This window comes from Epinephelus fuscoguttatus, linkage group LG9, assembly GCF_011397635.1.
Source record: "Epinephelus fuscoguttatus linkage group LG9, E.fuscoguttatus.final_Chr_v1".
Taxonomy (NCBI): domain Eukaryota; kingdom Metazoa; phylum Chordata; class Actinopteri; order Perciformes; family Serranidae; genus Epinephelus; species Epinephelus fuscoguttatus.
This window is the reverse complement of record NC_064760.1, coordinates 27,557,645-27,578,163: the sequence shown is the minus strand read 5'-3', so window position 1 is coordinate 27,578,163 and position 20,519 is coordinate 27,557,645. Positions and strand designations below refer to the sequence as shown.

Sequence of the window (20,519 nt, the reverse complement as noted above, 5' to 3'; positions counted from 1 at the left end):
TGCCTGCAGCAGTTATGAATCAGCAAACTCAATACACAGGGAGAAAAAAAAGCTGAAGATTATAACAATAAATAGACACTAGACAACATGAGACACTCAACATCCACATCTTTCCTAATGTTTTATACATGCTTCCAAACACTGAATCATACCTCAGATAAAAAGGACAGTTTGAATTAATTAATGACTTGTGTGTGTTGTGTATTTCTCAGACACAAGCAGCATTTGATTTGGCTTTCCCAACGTAGTAGAAAAACAGATCTGATGGAGCAAGTCAAAGTGTCGAGATCAAACAACGTAAAGGTTTGATGAAGGCTTAACTTTTCACTCAGACTACATAAACGAGCGCACAGAAATGGTTTTCAACTAAATACTCTGGCTAAATACACAAGTCCATAAACCAAACAGTCTCAATGAGGAGGATGAGGAGGATCTGTTTCATTGGTATTAAAAAATTTCAAAATACATAAACGCAGGTAGAAAAAAATTCAGAACATCATATTGCAGAAGATCGCTGACCTCTACCAACCAGTGGATGAGGACAAGTGATCATATATATATATATATATGTATATATATGTACAGTTATCTGCATGTTTAAAAAGATCAAAAAAAGAAAACAGACGAAGAAGAACCTATGTCTTCTCCTATGAATGATTTGTGCCTATGATGACATTTCACTTCACCTTCCTATCGCTGTGCATCCACTTAGAAGTGTTATCATGCTAGGGATGGGTGATATGGTAGAAAACAAGGTTGTGATAATAATTTAAAAAAAATATTCATCACAGTATGTCTCGTATTTTCATCCCAAACTGTAAAACCAAACTAACAACTGCATTTTCTTCAATCACCAACATCATTAATGATATACAGTATATATTTAGGATATGGCGCCACTGAAAAATGATAAACATTATATTAAGTTTGCCATTAATACTCTAGTTGAGATTTAAGCATTAATTTCAAACGTAATGAGCTGCAGCTGCGAACCAAAGCTGCCAATGTATGCTAGTTTTGTTGTCATTACTGTCACTGGTAATGATGGCGTTTTAACTCAATCTCAATATAACGTTGAAGTACTCTGTTAAAGGAATCCACCCACAAAATGACCATTTGTGTATCAAATACTCATTCTGTGTAATGTTGAATTAGGGATTTTTTTTTTTTCTTCCTGCATGCCTCCACGGTGAACAAAGAATTTAAAAACTGAGAAAATTCTTGATGAAGGGAAGTCATAGGGGTCCACGTGTAACAACAGCAAAAGTATATAAAAGCGTATGTTTACAAACTCTCACACAACTCGTGCAGTTTAATTCAAGTCTCATTTATCCAGTTGTATGCTCAGCTTTCTAACAGGGAAATGAACTTAAAGTTAAACTTATCTATGCTCTATTCAAGACTCCATTGACAAAAATAGAAATTATACCTTGCTGAGAACAGGAGCTGATCACTTTGTGTCATTGCGTGACTTTTTTTTAATGAATTCAACATTTGCTTACGAATCCAACATAACACGTTCCAATACTTGTTATACAAATGGTCATTTGGGGGTGAAGTATTCATTAAAAGCATATATGAGAGGTTCTTTTGTAAATAGGTGCCCAAAATGTTGGCACAGTGTATTCACAAGCAGGTTTGCCGGATACATTCTCAGGAGAAACAGACTCTCCAAACACAAGAATAATCATATTAATAAGGCGGAGGTTAGGTCAGGTATTAGAATATGTTTATGTGCATTGAAAAAAGTAAAAGTAAAATCTTCTGTTAATATGCTGCATGTCCCAAACTGGTAGAGGCCAGACAACTGAATCACTACAGGAGACCTCTGGAGCATTATGGGTGTCAATTTAGATACCGCTCTGCACAGACCAAGCTCTAAGGTGCAACACTGTAAACTCACGGCCTGACAATGAAAAAGAGGCGCATAAAGTAGTACAGTGCCAGACAGAAGCTTCCCAATTAGCGGTAAATTATAATCCCACAGAGGCCAGTGTCTTGAGATGAACAACCAGAGGGATACAAATACGACCCATGGTAAATAGCACTTGTCTTTTTGTATGCAAGATAATATTTGACAAGTTTTTTTTTCCAGAATCAAACTGATACTGTGTTGTCCTTCAGAGGAGAGGTGATGCTACTGGTTGTCCATTGAGTTGCTCTATTCATCATTATGTAATACACACGCGTAAAAGTGGCAATGACAGTCCAAATGCAGGTTTTAATCCACACGTTTGGCCCCCTTCAGAATTTTTGTCAGTGTCTGAACATCCAGGTGGTTTGGAATGCATTTGCCTGGTGGTACACAGTGTGTGCGATGTTAATGTACATCCTCTGTACCAGCATCAATTGTCCTTACATTAAATTACTCCTCCTCCATCTCTATGGTAACAGATGGGTCTCTGTCCTCAACTGCAATGAAAGAGGAAAGACACATTTTAGCGTGCATTACTTGTCTGTTGGAACTGATTCAGCTCATACAGTGGTTAACATTGTGTTGCATGTGACCACCAGGTGGTAGCAGAACAGTGTGATTAGAATGCAAACAGCAAGCTGGTAATGCAGGGGGAGCTTGGTGCCACCTGATTACTGGATTTTAGCACAGACATGATTTTTATTTTCATAGTGACAATCACATCTCTGAGCTTTTTTTTCCCCTCAAGGGTGACATAGTTTGTCCTCCTCATCATTTATGGTGGGTGCTGGAGGGTGACTTTCCACAGGAGTTACTTTTTACATGTGTACCCAGTGCTGTGACAATGGAAAACTGAATTATGGAAGACACCGTTAAAGGGGCAGTTCACCTTACATCAAAAATACATATTTTTCCTCTTACCTGCAGTGCTATGTTTAAATCTAGTTTGTTTTGGTATGAGTTGCAGAGTGCTGGAGATATTAGCTATAGAGATGTCCGCCTTCTCTTTAATATTATAGAACTAGATGGCACTGGGTTTGTGGTGCCCAAGGCAACAAAAAATACATTTGAGCAATGTCTCTTTCCCAAAATCATGATCTGGTTACTCAAGATAATCCACAGATCTTGTTGACAGCACTTTCATGTAGGAACTACTTTCTTTCTACCTAATTACACCCACCAACCGCATCACTGCACAGAAGCCAGCATGCATCTGCTTATGGATGAGAGGGTAGTGCTTGCACCAGATGTTAACACTAATGCCGTCCTCCTCAGCTGAGCTGTAACGTTAGCTAACTCAGTATTGCTAGGTGAGCTAGCAGCAGATGCACGCTTCCTTCTGAATAGTGATTCGACTGGCAGGTGTAGGTCAGTAGGAAGAAAATAGTTCCGACAGAAAACTGCCCACAAGAAGGTCTGTGGATTATCTTGAGTAACCAGGTCATGATTTCTGGAAAGAGACATTGCTGTTGAGTTTTAAAATGTTTTTTTTTTTTTTTTTGATGCTCAGGCCGAGTACAATTTAGTTCCATAACACTGGAGAGAAGGCAGACATCTCCAACACTCAATTCACACTAAAACAATCTAGATTGATAAATAACACTACAGGGGAAAGGAAATATATGTTGTATATATTTTGATTTGGGGATGGTACCAGATCAACTGCATTTGTTGCTTCATTTTTGGGGAGCAACCATTTTGGAACTGAGAAGAAATGAGACATGGTAAACTGACTATTTTTTAATATGCCACTGAAGCTTTGAGGCATCAATGTTGCATTATGATCTGTCAGCAGCACTTTGTACATGTGGCAGATGCATTAGTGGGTTTAGACAGCAGGGGAACCTAAAATAATAATAATAATAATGCTTCTCACCTTTTATGTGAACACAAGTGCAACTGTTTGGTTTGGTAATGCATTATTAAGTGTAGCTTAATAGCCTCATTAGCAGGACTGGTTAAGCTATTAAGATTGTGGTGCTTATAGTGGGACATTAGGCAGCTCAAGAGACTCGTTAAGATTTGCACCTTTACGCCTTCACATTCAACTTTTTTTAAAAAAAAAAAAAAAAAGCTTTCACACCACGTTCACATTGTGGTAATTGGGGAAGGCTTGTGCTTGCAAATACAACTGTAGTGTCTACAGGAGCGCTAAGAGGCAAGACCAAACCCATTAAATAATAATATTAATAATAATGATTCAGACCACACACTCAAATTCAGTTTTTTTTGGTTTGTACTGATAGTAGTTTAACAAAAGTTTGATATATATATTTTCCATGGATTAGCTGTTATATTTAGTGTAGTGACACTAAAAAATAGCTCATAAAATAATATTAGACACATTGAGAGATATTTATCCAGTTCATCCAGTGACATTTAAATTACCATCTCATTTCTAAACTCAAATAAAAATACATATTAACACACAAAGTAGCACATTAACAATATTATTTAAGAATTTGAAAAGCAATTTGTATTCTAGGGACTACAAAGACCATGTGGAAGTAAAAAAAAAAAAAAAAAAAATACACATGACAAAATTAAAGTGACTCACCCAGGCTTCCCTCCTCAGAGCCATCATCCGACTCCTCCCACATGTCCTCATTAGCTAATAAGGGGTTGTGGGACTCAGAACTCCGATTCTTCAAGGGGAAGTAGTGGCCATTCCCTTGGCTGATGTGTACAGTGCACAAAAGAAGATGGAGGCTAGTTAAGCGACCGCGACCATTAACTATTCCCATCCACTGATCCAGTCCCTCATGCTACATTTTGTTCATTAACTCCAGACGCTGCTACAAACAACTCTGTATTCTGCAGTCAACTTTATGTTGTCTATCCTATAAACTATGCACATCCCCTGTATTTTTATTATATATTATTGACCATTTCAGTGCCTAATATATTTATGTTGCATGGTATTATTGCTCTCTGGTTCAGCATTTCAATTCTGTCTACTGCAAACCAAATGTCAATCATAGAGAAAATTCAAGAATACCCATGTGTTACAAATGCAAAAGGAGCAGCACCACTGAAAGATGAGCTCATTTTAGCATCTTTAAGTAATAATCTTGAAGTTTTACATTCAGATAAATGTCTTTTAGGTCACTATCAGTGAATAAGATAACACACATGATTGAGCCCAGTGATGAAATCGCTGACAGTGTTACAAACTTGGTGTCTGTGGCTGCATTCACTGGAGAAATCACATGCCACACAGTAAGTGACACATTTTTCATCACCCAGCATTGGTTGGTCTGCCAGAGAGGGTAGGCGGAGCTAACGCAACAGACTAGCGCCTCAACTTGCTGGTTTGCGAAGCAGCATACCCTGTTATTTCCCAGTCTCTGCTAGGGACGATAGACGATGCTAGACAATGAAACTTACATAACCTGTGCAAATTCACAGGTGACACTGTTTGGATCTCTGGAAGGTGAGATCCAAAAAAAACACCTACAATTACTGTTTATATGTAAACACCAAGCAGCAGCGAAGTGCAGCTTGCAGCAATAAATGATTTTTTTTGCAGCCAGGAGGCGTGTAATGTGTTTCAGGCAGGAAGAAATTCTTTGTTACAGATCAACATGTCGCAGGAGTCACAGGAATCTGTTAACTAATTGGCTATGAGTAGTATTTGGCGGTAAATTAAACTATCTACAACTTTTAGTTTGGCCGCACTTTGCCACAGAATCAAACAGCAGCAACTCGGAGCAGCCACCACAGCTTTCCATAGATATTACATGGCAGCTCACTGCAGGCCACACTTTGCCACTGCTTGATGTGTTTTTCGGCACCAGGTGCTGCCAAAAAGAAGATCTTCAAGATTGTAACTTGCTGTCACAAACTCACCTTGAGAAGACAGGGATGAACCACAGCCTCCGATTCTCTCCAAACACCTGCTGCAGGTTTTTGCGTATGCCAACATTGAAGCCATTTCTGTCTGGTCCAGTGACAAATACTGGAGCTGAGAAGGCCTCTGGAAAAGGTGAACAATCAGAGTATATTTTCAATTTTCTACATCAACTTGAACAGAAGGCCTACATTCACAGCTCAAGACTTCCTCCCAGCAAATAATTTCTCTGCCTAACTGACAGGTAGTGACAGAGCAGCTTAATGAGCAGAATCTTCTCTGATAAATATGTAAATCCTCACCTAAAGTGGATCGGTTCTTGGCCACCAACCAACAGTGGTAGCCAAAGAGGAACATGAGACTGACGAAGAACATGAGCGCCACAAACATGAGGAAGAGGACATGGAACTTTGCGGGCCCATTTGGCAAGTCCCCCTGGGAGAGAGAAACAGGAGAACAAGAAACTTGAGAAAAAGGTGGGCTTTAAAAAGGTATAACTCATGACACAGGGTTTAGTTCTCTGCTCTTGTGAAATGGTAATACTGCTGAATATGTGCAACTCAAACTGAGTTTGTCACATGACTCCAGAATCAGAGTGACAAGTGATAACTGATGACACTCACCACCCAGAATTTGAGGAAATACTGAAAGACTGTTGCTGCAATGAATATACAGTACAGCATGGAGTAGGAGAGAAAAAGTAGGAAAAACTTGTAGTTGGAAAAGCCCACACAGTTGTTCACCCTGAAAGAAAAAAAGAAAGTCTTGTGTCAGAGCAAAGTTCATGCATAAATTTCTCCGAACGGGAAAAACAGGTTAAGTTTCTACTCACCAGGGACAGTGATGGTCCATCTTCAAGACACATCTTTAAAAGAAAAACACATTTTGTTTCAGTATATCATTTGACAGTATGGCAGATGTGTTAAAAGGAAACTTTGGTATTTTTCAGCCTATTTTTCAATGTTTTTGTCTCCAAGTGACGACAAATTTTGAAATTTGTCTGCTGTTAAGTGAGAGTGCAGCAGCTGGCAGCCACAAAACAGGCTTAAATGTCATTACTCAGGGCATATGTGTACTTTAAATTTATGTCCACTAAAAGTGCTTGTTTTTTTGCCACTGACAGGTTCAGATAATTATTCTAAATGTCTAACAACATAAATAAAGGGATCCCTACAGAAATAGGCCTTTAAAGAGAAAGATACTTTTTGTTTAACCAGAAACAGCTGAGAAATCACAATTACCAAACCCAACAGACTCCATTAAAATAAATGGTAATTTTAGCATGTATAGAGTCATGTTTTTACATCTGGATAATTTGAGGGTTTATTTATAACAAACCAGGAGAAAGACGGATCAAGATTGTTTTTGTGAGTTTTATTTTGTTTCTGTCAACACTGAATGAAGAATGTTTTACAATGATAAAATTAGTGTTTGTTCAAATGGAGTCTGGTTGGTTTGGTGTTGGTGATTTCAGGGCTGTTTCTGGTTAAACAAAAAGGATATTTCTCTTTAACAAAAAGGTCTTTCTCTTTAGGAATGCTTCCCATGATATTATCAGACACTTTGAAGAACAATCTGAGCCTGTCATTTGCAAAAACAAGCACTTTTAGTGGACATAACTGATGGTGCACAAATACCCTGAGTAGGTACATTGCAGCCTGTTTTGCCGCTGTCAGCGCTCTCACTCAATACTGGACTTATTTCAAAAATTGTTGTTCCCATTAGTCACTAAGACACAAACACATGGGAAAGGCTGAAAATAACCAAAGTTACCCTTCAAAGCAGGAACAATCTCAGTAACATTTCTCACATCATTAAAAACCTAACTTTTAATACAACCTTCTTACATGTCTTCTGACAGCCATCTGATTCCTGTTGGTAAACCCCTGCTCTGATTGATCATTAGGATATTCTTTCTGAGAGATGGTGTGCCAGCAAAGCAACACCTTCTAATTATCACAACAGTCCCAGGCCAACAAATATCCCCTTGCCTGAGGCAATCTTTCTAGATGAATGGTTTGAGGAGGAAAGAGTGACTTACGTTTCACAGACCGAGCAGTGGTGACAGCGGTCAGGCTTCAGTACCTGGCAGCGGTCGCAGAACCTGATAGCTAGAGACAACAGGATGGCCAGTTGAATGAACGACATTTGAGCTGATCTTACCCTTCACATACTTCCTGTAGCCTAGAACTTAGCAATCAGCACTAATGAAAGAGACACATTGGCTGATTACTCTGGATGGGGATCCTCAAGAGCACACACAAAGCTAATTGCTCTAGCCTATGTCTTTTCATCGCACACAGATTATGTGTGGGATGACGGACTGTGGCTAATGTACCTGCCTTGGTATTATCATAGTTTTGAGATATGGCAAATAAGTGAATATGAAATCATATCCTTGTGGAGGAAAGATATAAATTGCTCGACAGGACAATTTACCTCCAGACTGAGCTCGAGAGAAGATGGGCAGTTTCTTCGCAATCTCAACCAGGATTTGTTTCTGAACATCTGGCCTCTCCTCCATCTCGTATCTCTGCTTGTCTGAGTATGACAGCTGAAACTACAGTAACAAAAATACATCATGCTTAACAACAGATTTATTCTATTATTACATAAGGATACAGTAAATTAAAAAAAAATAGCAGCCTGTCATCTTCAACAGTTTGGATACCTTTTTGCATGGTGATGCAGGAGGGGTAAATATGGACTTCCAGTAGGTCCAGGAGAACATCACAAAGCAAATATGAAATACAACCAGATAGGCCACTGAAAGGAAACAAATGGGCACAACCATTAACTAATGTCATGGGTTGTTTACACACTGCTTGTAGCGCAAACAAAAGGTACTTAACTCACCTTTTTCCAGTGTGTTGGTGAGTGTAACTGTAAAAAACAGGAATATGGCATTATGAAAGCACAAGCTGGGTGTCAGAGACTAGCAACAGTGTAGCTAACCGTGACCACTGACACTAGTTTGATTATACAAACATTTACCGGCTAACACGACTAACGTTAGCCCGGTTGACAGGTTGTAAGTTAGCTAGGAGGCACAACATAAGCCAGTCTTTGTATGGACACACAGTTAACACGAACCTCTTTTTAGCAACGCAAAATTAAACGACGTACCACTTATTTAAAAGCCAAATTTTGCGTTAAGCAAATAAAAGCACACACCCTGAACCACTTCCGCCTAGTTTGCTAGCTCCTGCTCTGACTATAACGTTATTTTTGTCAACACTGCTGTGCGGCAATCTGCGATGTCTACAGTTAAACGGTAAAAAATCACAACAAACGGACTCAGTTGTTCGTACTTACAAAGACATAGCTCAAAGACGTAGGCGTAGTACGACCACAACACCACGGAGGTTATTATAAGGACAGGTATCCAGGAGAAAACCCTTTGACAGCATCTCAAACCTCTGGAGAGAGCCATGTTCCATCTAACCTCTGTTCTTATCTGCGCTCGACTACCATGCCTGGGATTTATCCATCAGTGAGATCAGGGAGCGATTCACCGCACTCCAGGAGCCAGACCAGCATCCTGATAGCTACAATGCTCACTTGTTAAAGTAAAGTAATACATCAATATGTTTATTTAAATACACTTACTAAACTAAAAAGTACGTAACTGTAGGGAAACCAGAAGCTTTTGAGCCACAAGCAGACCACACCATAGCAAACTCCCACAAATCCCCCAAATTCAGTTTAGTCCATTGACAAAACCATGATAGGGGAGACTGGGGACGGTTGCAACAGTTCTTATCCACCTTATTCCTAGCCCCCATGATACCTTGCGTGAATTAGGGGTGCAACTTCCAGCAATCGAAACTAACGATTTCCAGTGGTAACAGTTTGTTTACTCTATTCTTCATCAAGAGCAATTGGGAAATAAAACGTGGAACGCACCACCTGTTATAGCTCAAAAGGGATTATGTGATCACACCTCTGCCATCTCTGACAGCCATCTCAAAGCATTGGTTTTTATTTTCCTTTTCAACTGAGCACACTAGCAATTAGCTTGCCTCGCTCCGTTAAAATATTGTTAAAGGGGAACTAATGTTTTTTTCAACCTGGGCCCTTTCCGATCTACTTTTGTTAAATGATAGGATGTTCAATATTTGACATTTCACCAGTACGAAGCTAGGGCTGACCTGCCTGCAGCCTGTGAGCGCGCACTTTCAATGAGCTCTGCGTCCGTGTACGTCAGTGTACATCCGTGTACTCCATGTTAAAATAAATATGGTCCATCCAGATCCAGTTTCCAAATTCGGACATGTTTGTTGGGGCAAGTTAAAACACTCACTCAGAGAGTGAAAGTCTGGCTCTGAAATCTCACGTCTCGTGAGATTTGAGTTGTTGCAGGAAGTTAACGCTGGAGTGACCTTACAAACGCGAGTTACTCTGTTTGGAGTAGTCATGGCTGAATTTTTACCCGACTTTAACCAACTGGATCTGGATGAGCCATTTGAATTTGATGACTGCCCGTATTTATTTGAACACGGAGTACACGGACGTACATGGACGCAGAGCTCATTGAAACTGAAGAGTGGACGAGGAGAGAGAGAGGGAGCAGCAACAGGCAGAGGAACATGTCCGAATCCAGCTAAAGGTAAACACAGACGTTCATTTCTCCTTTCCGTTATGTTGTCGGATAATTATACTAACAATCCGAGCCTATCTGTGTGAAAAAAATGCACTTTTGGTGGACGTATTTTGACGTTGTTTGATGCTGTCCCAGTGCCCTGCTTCGTATTGGAGAGATGTCAAATATTGAACATCCTATCACTCATGTAGACAAAAGTAGATCAGAAAATAGGGCCCAGGTTGAAAAAACCATTAGTTCCCCTTTAACTTTAACATGTCCCGACCTAAGGTAAACATGTGCGCCTTCTAAAGATGATTTCTGATGACTTAATACTAAAATACTAACACATTCAGCAAAAATTTAACATAAGTCAGTATTAACTGTAGCTCCATGTAAGGTGAATAAATGTGATGTTTCCCAGCTAATACTTCGCTCGTCTGCATTAACGGTGCAGTTTACACGTTTTTTTAACTTCTGATTTATGAAAAACTGTTCTGAGCGAAACATGATCTTGAATTTATCAGCAAACTTCAGTAATAGTAATATAAAGTAGAAGTTAAAGAAATAACTTTTGGCTTTCATTTTTTTTCATACGATATAAAGGAAGTACGGTAACTCAGTAACACATTCTCAGCCCTAATGACTAAATACATATCTCAAGGTATGTAGCTGAGTTTATTTTGTAACTAGCAATTTTCTAATGTAGGTTGAGAATGAAGTCAGACAGGGAAAGACAGGGATGTATCATGTATTGACACTGAGTGACAGACCTGTCAGTCTATGTGTCATTCTCTTCTGCAAATTCTGATTTAATACTTTTTCACTATAAAAATGTCATCCCTGAGTCATTCTATTCCTCCAATCAGATACACACTAAAGTGATGACACTGATACTGCACTTGCTAAGTTAGACCCTTTCAGCCACCAGGAAAGACAGAATTAAAGTATTTTAATTTAGAGATATTAAAGTATTTTTCAGGAGATGCATGTTTGTCACACTGTCTTGACCTTTGGTATTAACCATTCAAAACTTACTTAGGTTGAATCACTGCTTTGCTGATGTCTAAGTCACATGGTTATAGCATGTGTCTAGGTCCGTGTGTCTAGCAAGCACATGATGTTCTGGCATGGCTAATAGGGTGGGGATGGTTGCAACAAGGTTTTGCAACTGTCCCCAAGCTAAACAGCCATGTCACTGTGATTACATAAAGAGTATAGTTCACCAAAATATATAAAATTGTCACTGTGGTTTCCCACAGTTGATGTCATTGACAATAAATAATAAGATTACTATTACTAATAACTACTGTGAACAATATGTAATATGTGATTGTGTTTAAATGATATGGGTAATTAGCAGGCAGATGTAGGTTTGATATATACATTTTAATGTAGTCCAAATAGTCTCTGAGTAACTGAGAGAAATGCAAAAAGTGTTGCAACTGTTCTCAGTCTACCCTACATTTATTATGAAAATTCAGACAAAAGAATTGACTTCAGTATCATCCCAGATATTTCCACAGTTGTGTTTACTTATCTGAAATAAGAAATACGATATGTCTTTTAAGAAGACAGTCAAGAATCCACATTACCTTTAATGATGGCTGAATTCCATTTAGCTGCTTCAGATTTAGGGTCCTGAGGAAGTTTTGAAAGTAAAGATTTACAAAAAAAAAAAAAAAAAAAAAAAGGTAAATTCAATAAACTAAATTATCTGTATTCTGTTTAGGAGTCAGTCAGTGTTTAACTTTTGTCTTATGAGATGCAGTTTATTTTACGCCATGGCTCCAGCAAACAGAAAGAATCTTTACCGATCTTTACCCCAAATCTATAAACATATATGTTCTCTGTATGAGCTCTGGCATTAATCTCTATGACCAGAAAACATGACCTTCCATATGAAATGCTATGGAAGGTTACATTACATTCATTTATCAGACTCGTTGTTCCACAAGGTGACTTAATTTTTATACGTGTTGTACATTTGGAGCAATTTGGGGTTCAGTGTCTTGCTCTGGAGTACTTTGCCATGTGGCATCAACACTACAGTTATTAGACAACTCGCTCTACCACCAAGCTCCAGCCAACTAAGTGCAGCCTTTCATGAGTCCTGTATGGTCCAGCGCCTGGCACCATGAACAAACCAAGACTCTCACCTCTTTGCTTTCTGCTGTTTGAGGATTTTATTTCAAGGTCTTAACAGGGCAGCGCACCATAAGCTGGCATGACTGTTAATGTCAGAGCTACAGCCTAACTAGTGCTTAATTTTTGATGCTGATATCAGTATGTGACAGTGATTTATTAGGCAGTGGACAGCAGAGAGCTGACAAGAAACAAGGGGAGAGTGATGGAGGATGACAATCAGCACAGGTCCCCAGCTGGTCCTGAACCAGGACTGATTTAACTTTAACAGCACTTTTTCAATTAAGTGCTCTTGTTTACTCCTGTGTGCTTAATTTGTAGGTTACACAACCAGCTGGATTCTTGTCAAAATCTCTGCAGGCCACACACAAACAAGACATCATCTAATTGTTTTGCCCTCCCAAGAGCGAAATTGGATCAACATTCTTTGAGTAGAAGCCACAGATACTGCAGCAGTTTATTTAGCCTACATTTAACATTAAGACTGATGTTCACCTTCTCAATTAAAACGCTCTGTGAATTACATCATCTTGGGTTGTTTGGTATTTGATTTTAATGTGACAGTTCTGCATTGAGTTACTTTTATCACTGCCGTCCCCAATTTACACACTTTAACAGCTCAATTTTTAGATTTAACTGGATTAAATTAAGCTTTAATGATACTGGGTGGTTATTTTGTGAATTGCAGCAACAAACAGCAACAACAACAATATGTTTATGTATTCACACTAAAAGAAAAAAGCAAATGAGTGCTTACAAGCCCAGTAATTTGACATGTTGTATATATTATGGGAATTATCTGGATTCCAGTAAAGACGTATAAAATGTCTGGGAAAATTACCCCCAAGATACATTTTTTTTTAAAACCTAAGAGCTAAACTGACCATTTTAAAGTATTTTGAGGGGGGCAGTTTATGATTTAGGGCCACACAGAAAAAGTGCACACACTGATAGTTTTCTGACACATTATTCAACGACATTTTAATGACTTTTTTAATACTATGACTCTGTTATGACTTGACATACAATGACATACTTACACTTAACAAATCTATAACAATCAATAGTGATATGACCAAGGTGACACTAATATTGTAGTTTTCCACTTTTTAATACATTTAAAAGTAATAAAGTAGAGAGACAGTGCATGTGTTTTACATTTATTGGACCTACCCAAAGCAGTTGAGCAAAGCCTTCTCCTGGGGTACGACAGCACCACTAGGAAAAAACACATGCAGAACTGAAGTACACCACAAAATTAGAACCAGACGTAATAATAATAATGGCTTTTTTTTTCCATCAATAACAATAACATCAATATATTGTGGGAGGTATTGGGGGGATGGGTCCCCTCCGATATATGTTACGAATATGTACTAGTATGATGCAGTGTAGTGCAAGTACGTCATGAAAATGATTAAATATGAAAGTATATGGATGTAATCATGAATAACAGTGATAATTGTTTGAATGTATGATTCATTCAGGGATATGATTTGGTATTTTGAAAGGCCTCAGAGTCCTTCACTTTCTGCATGCAGGCATGTGAGGAGGCTTCAGGGTCTCTGAAGGTTATGATACTGTAAGATGAAGACCTTGTAGATGATCAGACTACAGTATTAAACAAGTTGTATGATGTATGTGACGTCAACAAAAGCACACGGTTAGGTTTAGTAAAAAAAAATCCCAGTGTGGTATTCGGGAAGTGAACACTGAACTCCTGGGTGAAAGTCCAGGGTTTGTTGGACCCATCCAACACCCCTCGCACCCACCCTACAGGGAATTTCCAGCTCCCTATATAACGTTGTTACCAGCAGCATTTCAACCTGACACCGTCTAGCGGCGCATCATACTGCCATGAAAGATGGCTTTTGGCGTCATGTATCTAATGTCAAAATCATTGACAAAACAGAAGTATTTGACGACTTTGGAATGAGAACGGGCTGTGATACACTTTATAAGGCTGAATCATTGTTCTGTTGCTTTAAAGGAGCAGTGTGTATGGTTTAGTGGCATCTAGCAAGGAGGATTGCAGATTGCAACCAGCAGAAACTTCCTTTAGGTGCCAAGTGTGAGCTCCCAGTTAGGATTCCCTCAGTGATCAGGAGTGGTCAGGAGGTTTTTATTGGAGGCCGAATTGTCTGCAAACGTCTCTTCCTCTTCAAAACAAACTGTCAAAGTGATTCAAACCAGTAAAAACGAAAACCTTCCTATCTAGAGCCGGTGTTTGGTTTGTCACTTCTGGGCTACTGTAGAAACATAGCAGTGCAACATGGTAGACTCCATGGACAAGGACCCACTGCCTATGTGGATATAAACAACTCATTCTACAGTAATAAAAACTAGACACTTCTTATTTCCAGGTGATTATACACTTAAACATACATATTATGATATATTTCATTTCTGCCAATATATCCCTCTAAATCCTACACACTGGACCTTTAAGTTTTTGGTATGACTGTCCATGCACAAATGCTGTACCAAGTTCTTCTCTGACATCAGATTTGTGTTGTATTAAACATATATTGGAGGAGTAGGATTACCTGAGTTTCACTAAGTTTCATCTGTTATTCATCAAAATAAACACTGACCAAAAGTATTTGTAAGAGTTGTGTACTGGAGGTATCCTCGTCTTAGTGTGAGCCTCATTGGTCAGAGAGTTCTGGATGTTGTGATTGACATTTGCACAATGACTTACAGCAACACCTTTGAGGTATGAGCTGTAGGTGCTCCGTACAGTAGCCCCACACAGAGGAGGTAAAAAGGATTGTGTGTTACTGTCTCCAGGGTGTCAGGTTCAACTGTATGACAGCCAGCCTTTTTACCACTTTGTTGATCCTGCCTGTCTCCCCTGTCTGGATGTTGCCTCCCCTAAACACCAATGCTGATAACGCCCAAGGAACGATTGATTACATGCACTGTTGCAGGCTGAAAAGCCTGAGACTCATTAAGAAGAGGAGCTGTGTTTTCTTTTGCTGCCATTTGAGGTTTAGAAGCAGCTGCTCACTCCGGATAGTGACAGATGTCGGTTCTCTTGCTCTGTTGGAAATTTACTAACGGCTTCTTCATCTTACTGAAGCTGAGCTGCAGATTATTCTCCTTTCACTAGTTGAAAGTCTCTGCCGGGTTCCTGCAATTATCCAAAAATAGAGGGGCAATCAGAAATCCCCTAAAGGTAACATGACTCACAACTGAATCTGAATTTGTGACAGTGAGAAGATGAGTCTACAGTATCTACGCTGCTCTGGAGACAGAGAGACAGCAGCCAGTGTTGGGTCGACTTGTCTCACTGTGGATTCAGGGGAACTGGTTTGTGATGTCATTCAACTCCGTGACTGTCTGCGTTTATAGACATGTAAAATAAATGTTTAAGATGGTGAAATAAAACTTTTAGTTTTGCTCCACTGCTGTTTTTTAACTTTATCATCATCTCTGCTGTTATGACTTCGCCTACATCTCAAATCTCTTTACCCCATTTAGGCACATAGGGAGTCCACCAGAACTCACCATCTCACTCTTTACCGGGCTTTTGCCTCCTGCCAGCTTACCACCATTTCTTCAAGTCCAAGTGTTTTTCAGCCTACTCTGTTTCCTCTTTCCCTGTGGGTTGTCATCATGGGCTTGTCTTGTGGTGTCATCTGTGTCCTTCCTCAGGGTGTGACCTGTCCATTTCCTCTTACTTCTTTTGATTGAGGACGTCATGTCTTCCTGGTTTGTAATCCTACACAGTTCCTCATCTGTGGTTTTGATGGGCCACAGCAGCTTTATGATTTAGCATTGGCATTTGTTGACAAAGACCCGTATCATGCTTCTGAGTGCCTTGGTGGTTTTCCATGTCTCAGAACCACAGAGCAAGACGGTCTCCACGTTGGTATTAGGCATGTGCATGATTAGACAACTAGTTGATCAAATGTTGCTACTGTTGCTAGTCAGCACCTGAAATATTAGTTGGTCAAACGTATTAAATTTACTATTGTTTTACTTATGTACACATTTAAATTGTAAATCAATACATATTTTGATGACTTGAAGAACAAGGCAGTAATGTGCTCAAGGACTGTCTTTATCATATGATGCTCAAGAAAAAATGCAGGTGCTCTTGAAGCAAAGGGTCAGCACTGAAGAAAAACGAAGTGAAGAAAATATGAACTTGAGGCACTCTTGTGGGAGCAGGAACAGATGCATTTGATTTAAGTTCAAAAAGCCTTTATTTCAAATACATGGCTGCTTACATAAAAACACCGACCGGTTTCTACTCTATGGTCTTCGTCAGGGTGCAAAAAGCTGGACAAGAGTCAAGCAAACATTTTATAAGCTTGGTAGGGGGTGTCACCCAATCTTGATTAAAAAGTGAGCACAGATGGGCGACAGCAATGAGAGGCCATTTTGAAAGTGACACGCCTCCGTAAGTGTTTAAAAAAAAATTCTTGTATTTAAATGAAAAATACTACTAACCAAATATCAAAAACATGAAAAATATGCTTGTATAAAGGACATTTACTATGACATATATCAAAAAAAGAAGGAAAGACTACTTAATTCATGTCCCTTAACCTAAACTAAGGTGTAATTTCTTTTTCAAGGCCGTTATGCAGTTGCGCTCACCCAGTGAAAATGTCCTCGTAATAATCAGGCACATTTCCCATAGATTTATTTTCCTAGGGTTAGGGTAAGTATTTTTTTACTTTTATCTGGCCAGTTATTGTCATATCATGTAGAATAATGTGCAGTTTTTAAAATGCACTGTGTGACGGCACACATTTCAGCAGCATTTAAAAAACAAGTCGACTATTGAAAAATGTGATTAATGAGTTGGTTTTCTATATGTTTTTTTTTTTGACAAAAATTGTGCTCGATCCTGACTAAGTTTAAACTTCTATTCAAACCTCATGGAAATAAGTTGTTAGGAACATACTTAGTTGATACTGAGGTTGCATAGCTTGATGTTAGAGCTGGCTAGTGTGTTAGAGGAATCAATAAGAATCAGAATCAGTTGACACTCTATGCTACTGAAAAGAGGAATTACAAGCACTTAAGTGCACCATTTAACACCTTAGTGTATGTGTGCGTCCAGTCTAAATGAACTTTAACACATCTTGGGGTGAAACATCAGCATGACATGCACTTTGCAGCAGTCACCAATGGGAGGCACTGTGAGACCAATAACCTTCATCCATGCCTCCACAGACATCATCTGAGAAGTTTCCAGCACACCTTTTACCACTGCCCTTTAGAGCATCTCAGATTTGAACACCAATAAGATAACAGCCAAATGTTATTGAAACATGAACTCATAAGCAGGGTTCATCCCACTGTGCAAGTCCTGAAATCCACATCAAAGCAGACTGAAGCTAAATGAGAGTTTGTGTGAACATCAAGGTGTCCGACTAGTCTGATAATACTTGTTCAAACATAGACTTGTGTTTTCATTGCTCACAGTTGTCTTTGTTAAACCAAAAAGAAAAAAAAACACAGCAGAGAAACAAACACATCCTTGACTGGGAGGACCAACATGGCTGATGTCACTATCAGCACTGATCTCTGTTTACGAGTGTATGGCTCTCATCTTTAATGTAGCCCATTAATTCCTCCTCTGTCCCTTCAGAGAGACGCTGCTTCCTTTTGTTCTGAAAATTTACGACATGCCGTCATCCTCTGACGTGGCTGTCTAACACAATGCGTAACAACCAGTGTAATAGTCTCCCCATTACTGAATGCTGCGAAACTTTTCATCATGTCATGGGACCCCAGAGTCACTGGAGCATTTAACCGTGGACTCAGACAGCCCAGCAGGACTGTTGATCACAGGCGTCGTAGAGAGGCTTTGTGTGCTTCACAGCACCACCTGCTCTCCCCCTTTTACGTAATGCAGACTCCCTCTCTGCAGTGCCTTCTGGGATAGGGGTGTGAGGTGAGCTGCACCCTGTACTGACCTCCTCTGTTCCATCACACATGTTCTCTCCTCTCATTCTCAAGGCCTGCTCCTTACCCTGACATCTTCTCCCACTTCAACACATCGTCTGTTGCTGGCTCTCCATCCAATTCCTGCTCCCTCTGACCCCCCCCTCCCTTTGTCTTCCTCTCTCTCTTTAGGCAACAGTGTCGGCAGCTGGGCGATGACAGCTTCTCTCTCATTCAACCGCTCACTGGAGGCAGGGAGCGGCCGTTCATCCATCAGCACGGCAGCAAACCCCTCCACTACAAAGCCATTGTGACTAGCAAAATAGTAACGGCCTTTTAATCAAAACATTTACCCCCGTGTAAAAGTAAAACACAAACAGCTCGTATCAGCAGGTTGAGGCAGACTCCTCGCCTCAGAGGTGTGAGTGAGCGGAGCGTGGTGGAGGTGCATTCCATGCCGCCCTGATGGTAGTCTACATAAACAGACAGTAGGGGCTGGAGGAGAGCCCATTTGGGGTGAAGTCATGCGTGGCTGCAGAAAAGTGCGATAGGACCCTTGTTCACAATGTACCACCATTAGCTGGCGAGAGGAGCACAATGGCCGACACAATCTGGTGTTATTTGAGTTCGCTCTTGAGCTGCTGCTCACTGTTATGCCTTGAAGATGAAGTGGCACTTAGAGTGTGCATTTCATTTGACCCCTGAGACTCTCATGTCATGCAGTTGTGCTCTGCAGTCACGGCTGGTTCAGGGAATGCTGATGATGCTAAGCACTTGGGGGGGATTCATTTGGGAGGTGTGTGGGGGAGCATCAGGGGTCATGTAGAAGAGAAATGGAACTACTATTTGTTTTGCAGATTGTATGTTTGTCTCCTGTTTTTCCTTGCAACACTGCAGGATGATGCAGCGTTGAGTTTGATAGGATTTCCATTTCATTCCCTGCGTGCTTCAGTGTCTGAACGGGGGATTCATCACATGTGCATCCGTTTGAAGTCAATATGGAGCACATATTGGAAAGTCTGCATTCATCTTAACATATTGTCATTGGTGTGCGTCCAGGTGATCAAAGAGTCGCTGTTCTGAGTTGCCCACATTTAGACAAAAGGTATGTGTGCTAAAAATCAGACATGAGCACAGGAGTAATTAGAGAGACAGACCAGTACAAGAAAACACAGCTATGACTTCACAGAACATGGTCACACACGTCATTTACAATTTAGCTGAACACAACACAGAAAAAGACTTAATGCATTCTACTATTAACCTATTAACACCAATGCATTACACTGAGAACTGTCTGGAACCTTGTTTTGGTGCATTATGCAGGTATGAATAAGTCATGTTGGAATGAGGGAGAATAATGCATGCCTTTTCTGCATTTTTTTTTTTACGTCATACAGCCAAATGTTCTGACTCTGAGGACGACTGCAGAGCCTCAAGGTCTGTTTCTCACCCCACTGATGAACACGGCGGACCACAGACGTCTGGAAAGCTGTTGAGTTAGTGTGACATCAGCAAACGGCACTCAGCGGAGCAAGAGAAGCCCTTAAACAAGGCTATATTTCTGCCTGGACTCTGCTCATATTCACACTTAACAGAAGAACAAACAATGACAGGGCGGGGAGGAATTGCAGACACCTCACCCAGCATGTGTGAAAATAAATCTGCTCAAGGGTGGAGACCTGTGTGTCTTCAACAATCATGGAAATTTCAATGGCCACGCCACGGAGGAGGGCTATATGCGTTTTAATAAAGGCATTTCATTACGCCGCGAGCGTGTCAAACACTCATGGGTGATTTCTGTATCTGTTTGCTGCCTTAACAAACCTGTGTGGAACTCTTTTCATTGCCTTGACGCTGACAGGATCTAAACAGAAAATGTGATCTTTGTTCTTAATCTCTGCACTTGTCATCAAACAGATTAATTGCATTTTGCCAAGTGATAAAATAATACATTGTGTCTAACCACATGATAATATTTGCAGTGGAACATCAAAGGGCAATTGTAGCAGCTTTGTGGCTTTCAAGGGCCCTTTTGAAAGCTAAAACACTGCCTGTGCTCTGTCTAAACTTAACCTCCTCTTCGCCACTGAAAATACCTCATGGAAAATCTGATCTGGAGA

General features: G+C 40.0%; 1 protein-coding gene across 1 annotated transcript; it reads right to left on the bottom strand.

Annotated features, from left to right (window-relative positions):
- Nucleotides 1-31: 31 nt before the first annotated feature.
- On the bottom strand, nucleotides 32-9,687 carry zdhhc15b (zinc finger DHHC-type palmitoyltransferase 15b). The gene is made up of 11 exons (XM_049586600.1): nucleotides 9,081-9,687; nucleotides 8,622-8,648; nucleotides 8,437-8,531; nucleotides 8,205-8,325; nucleotides 7,807-7,876; nucleotides 6,598-6,630; nucleotides 6,389-6,509; nucleotides 6,068-6,200; nucleotides 5,765-5,891; nucleotides 4,473-4,591; nucleotides 32-2,412 (listed from the first exon to the last, which is right to left on the bottom strand). The coding sequence occupies exons 1-11, from the start codon at nucleotides 9,196-9,198 to the stop codon at nucleotides 2,366-2,368; spliced, it is 1,011 nt and encodes a 336-aa protein (XP_049442557.1). The 5' UTR covers nucleotides 9,199-9,687; the 3' UTR covers nucleotides 32-2,365.
- Between the last annotated feature and the right edge of the window lie 10,832 nt (nucleotides 9,688-20,519).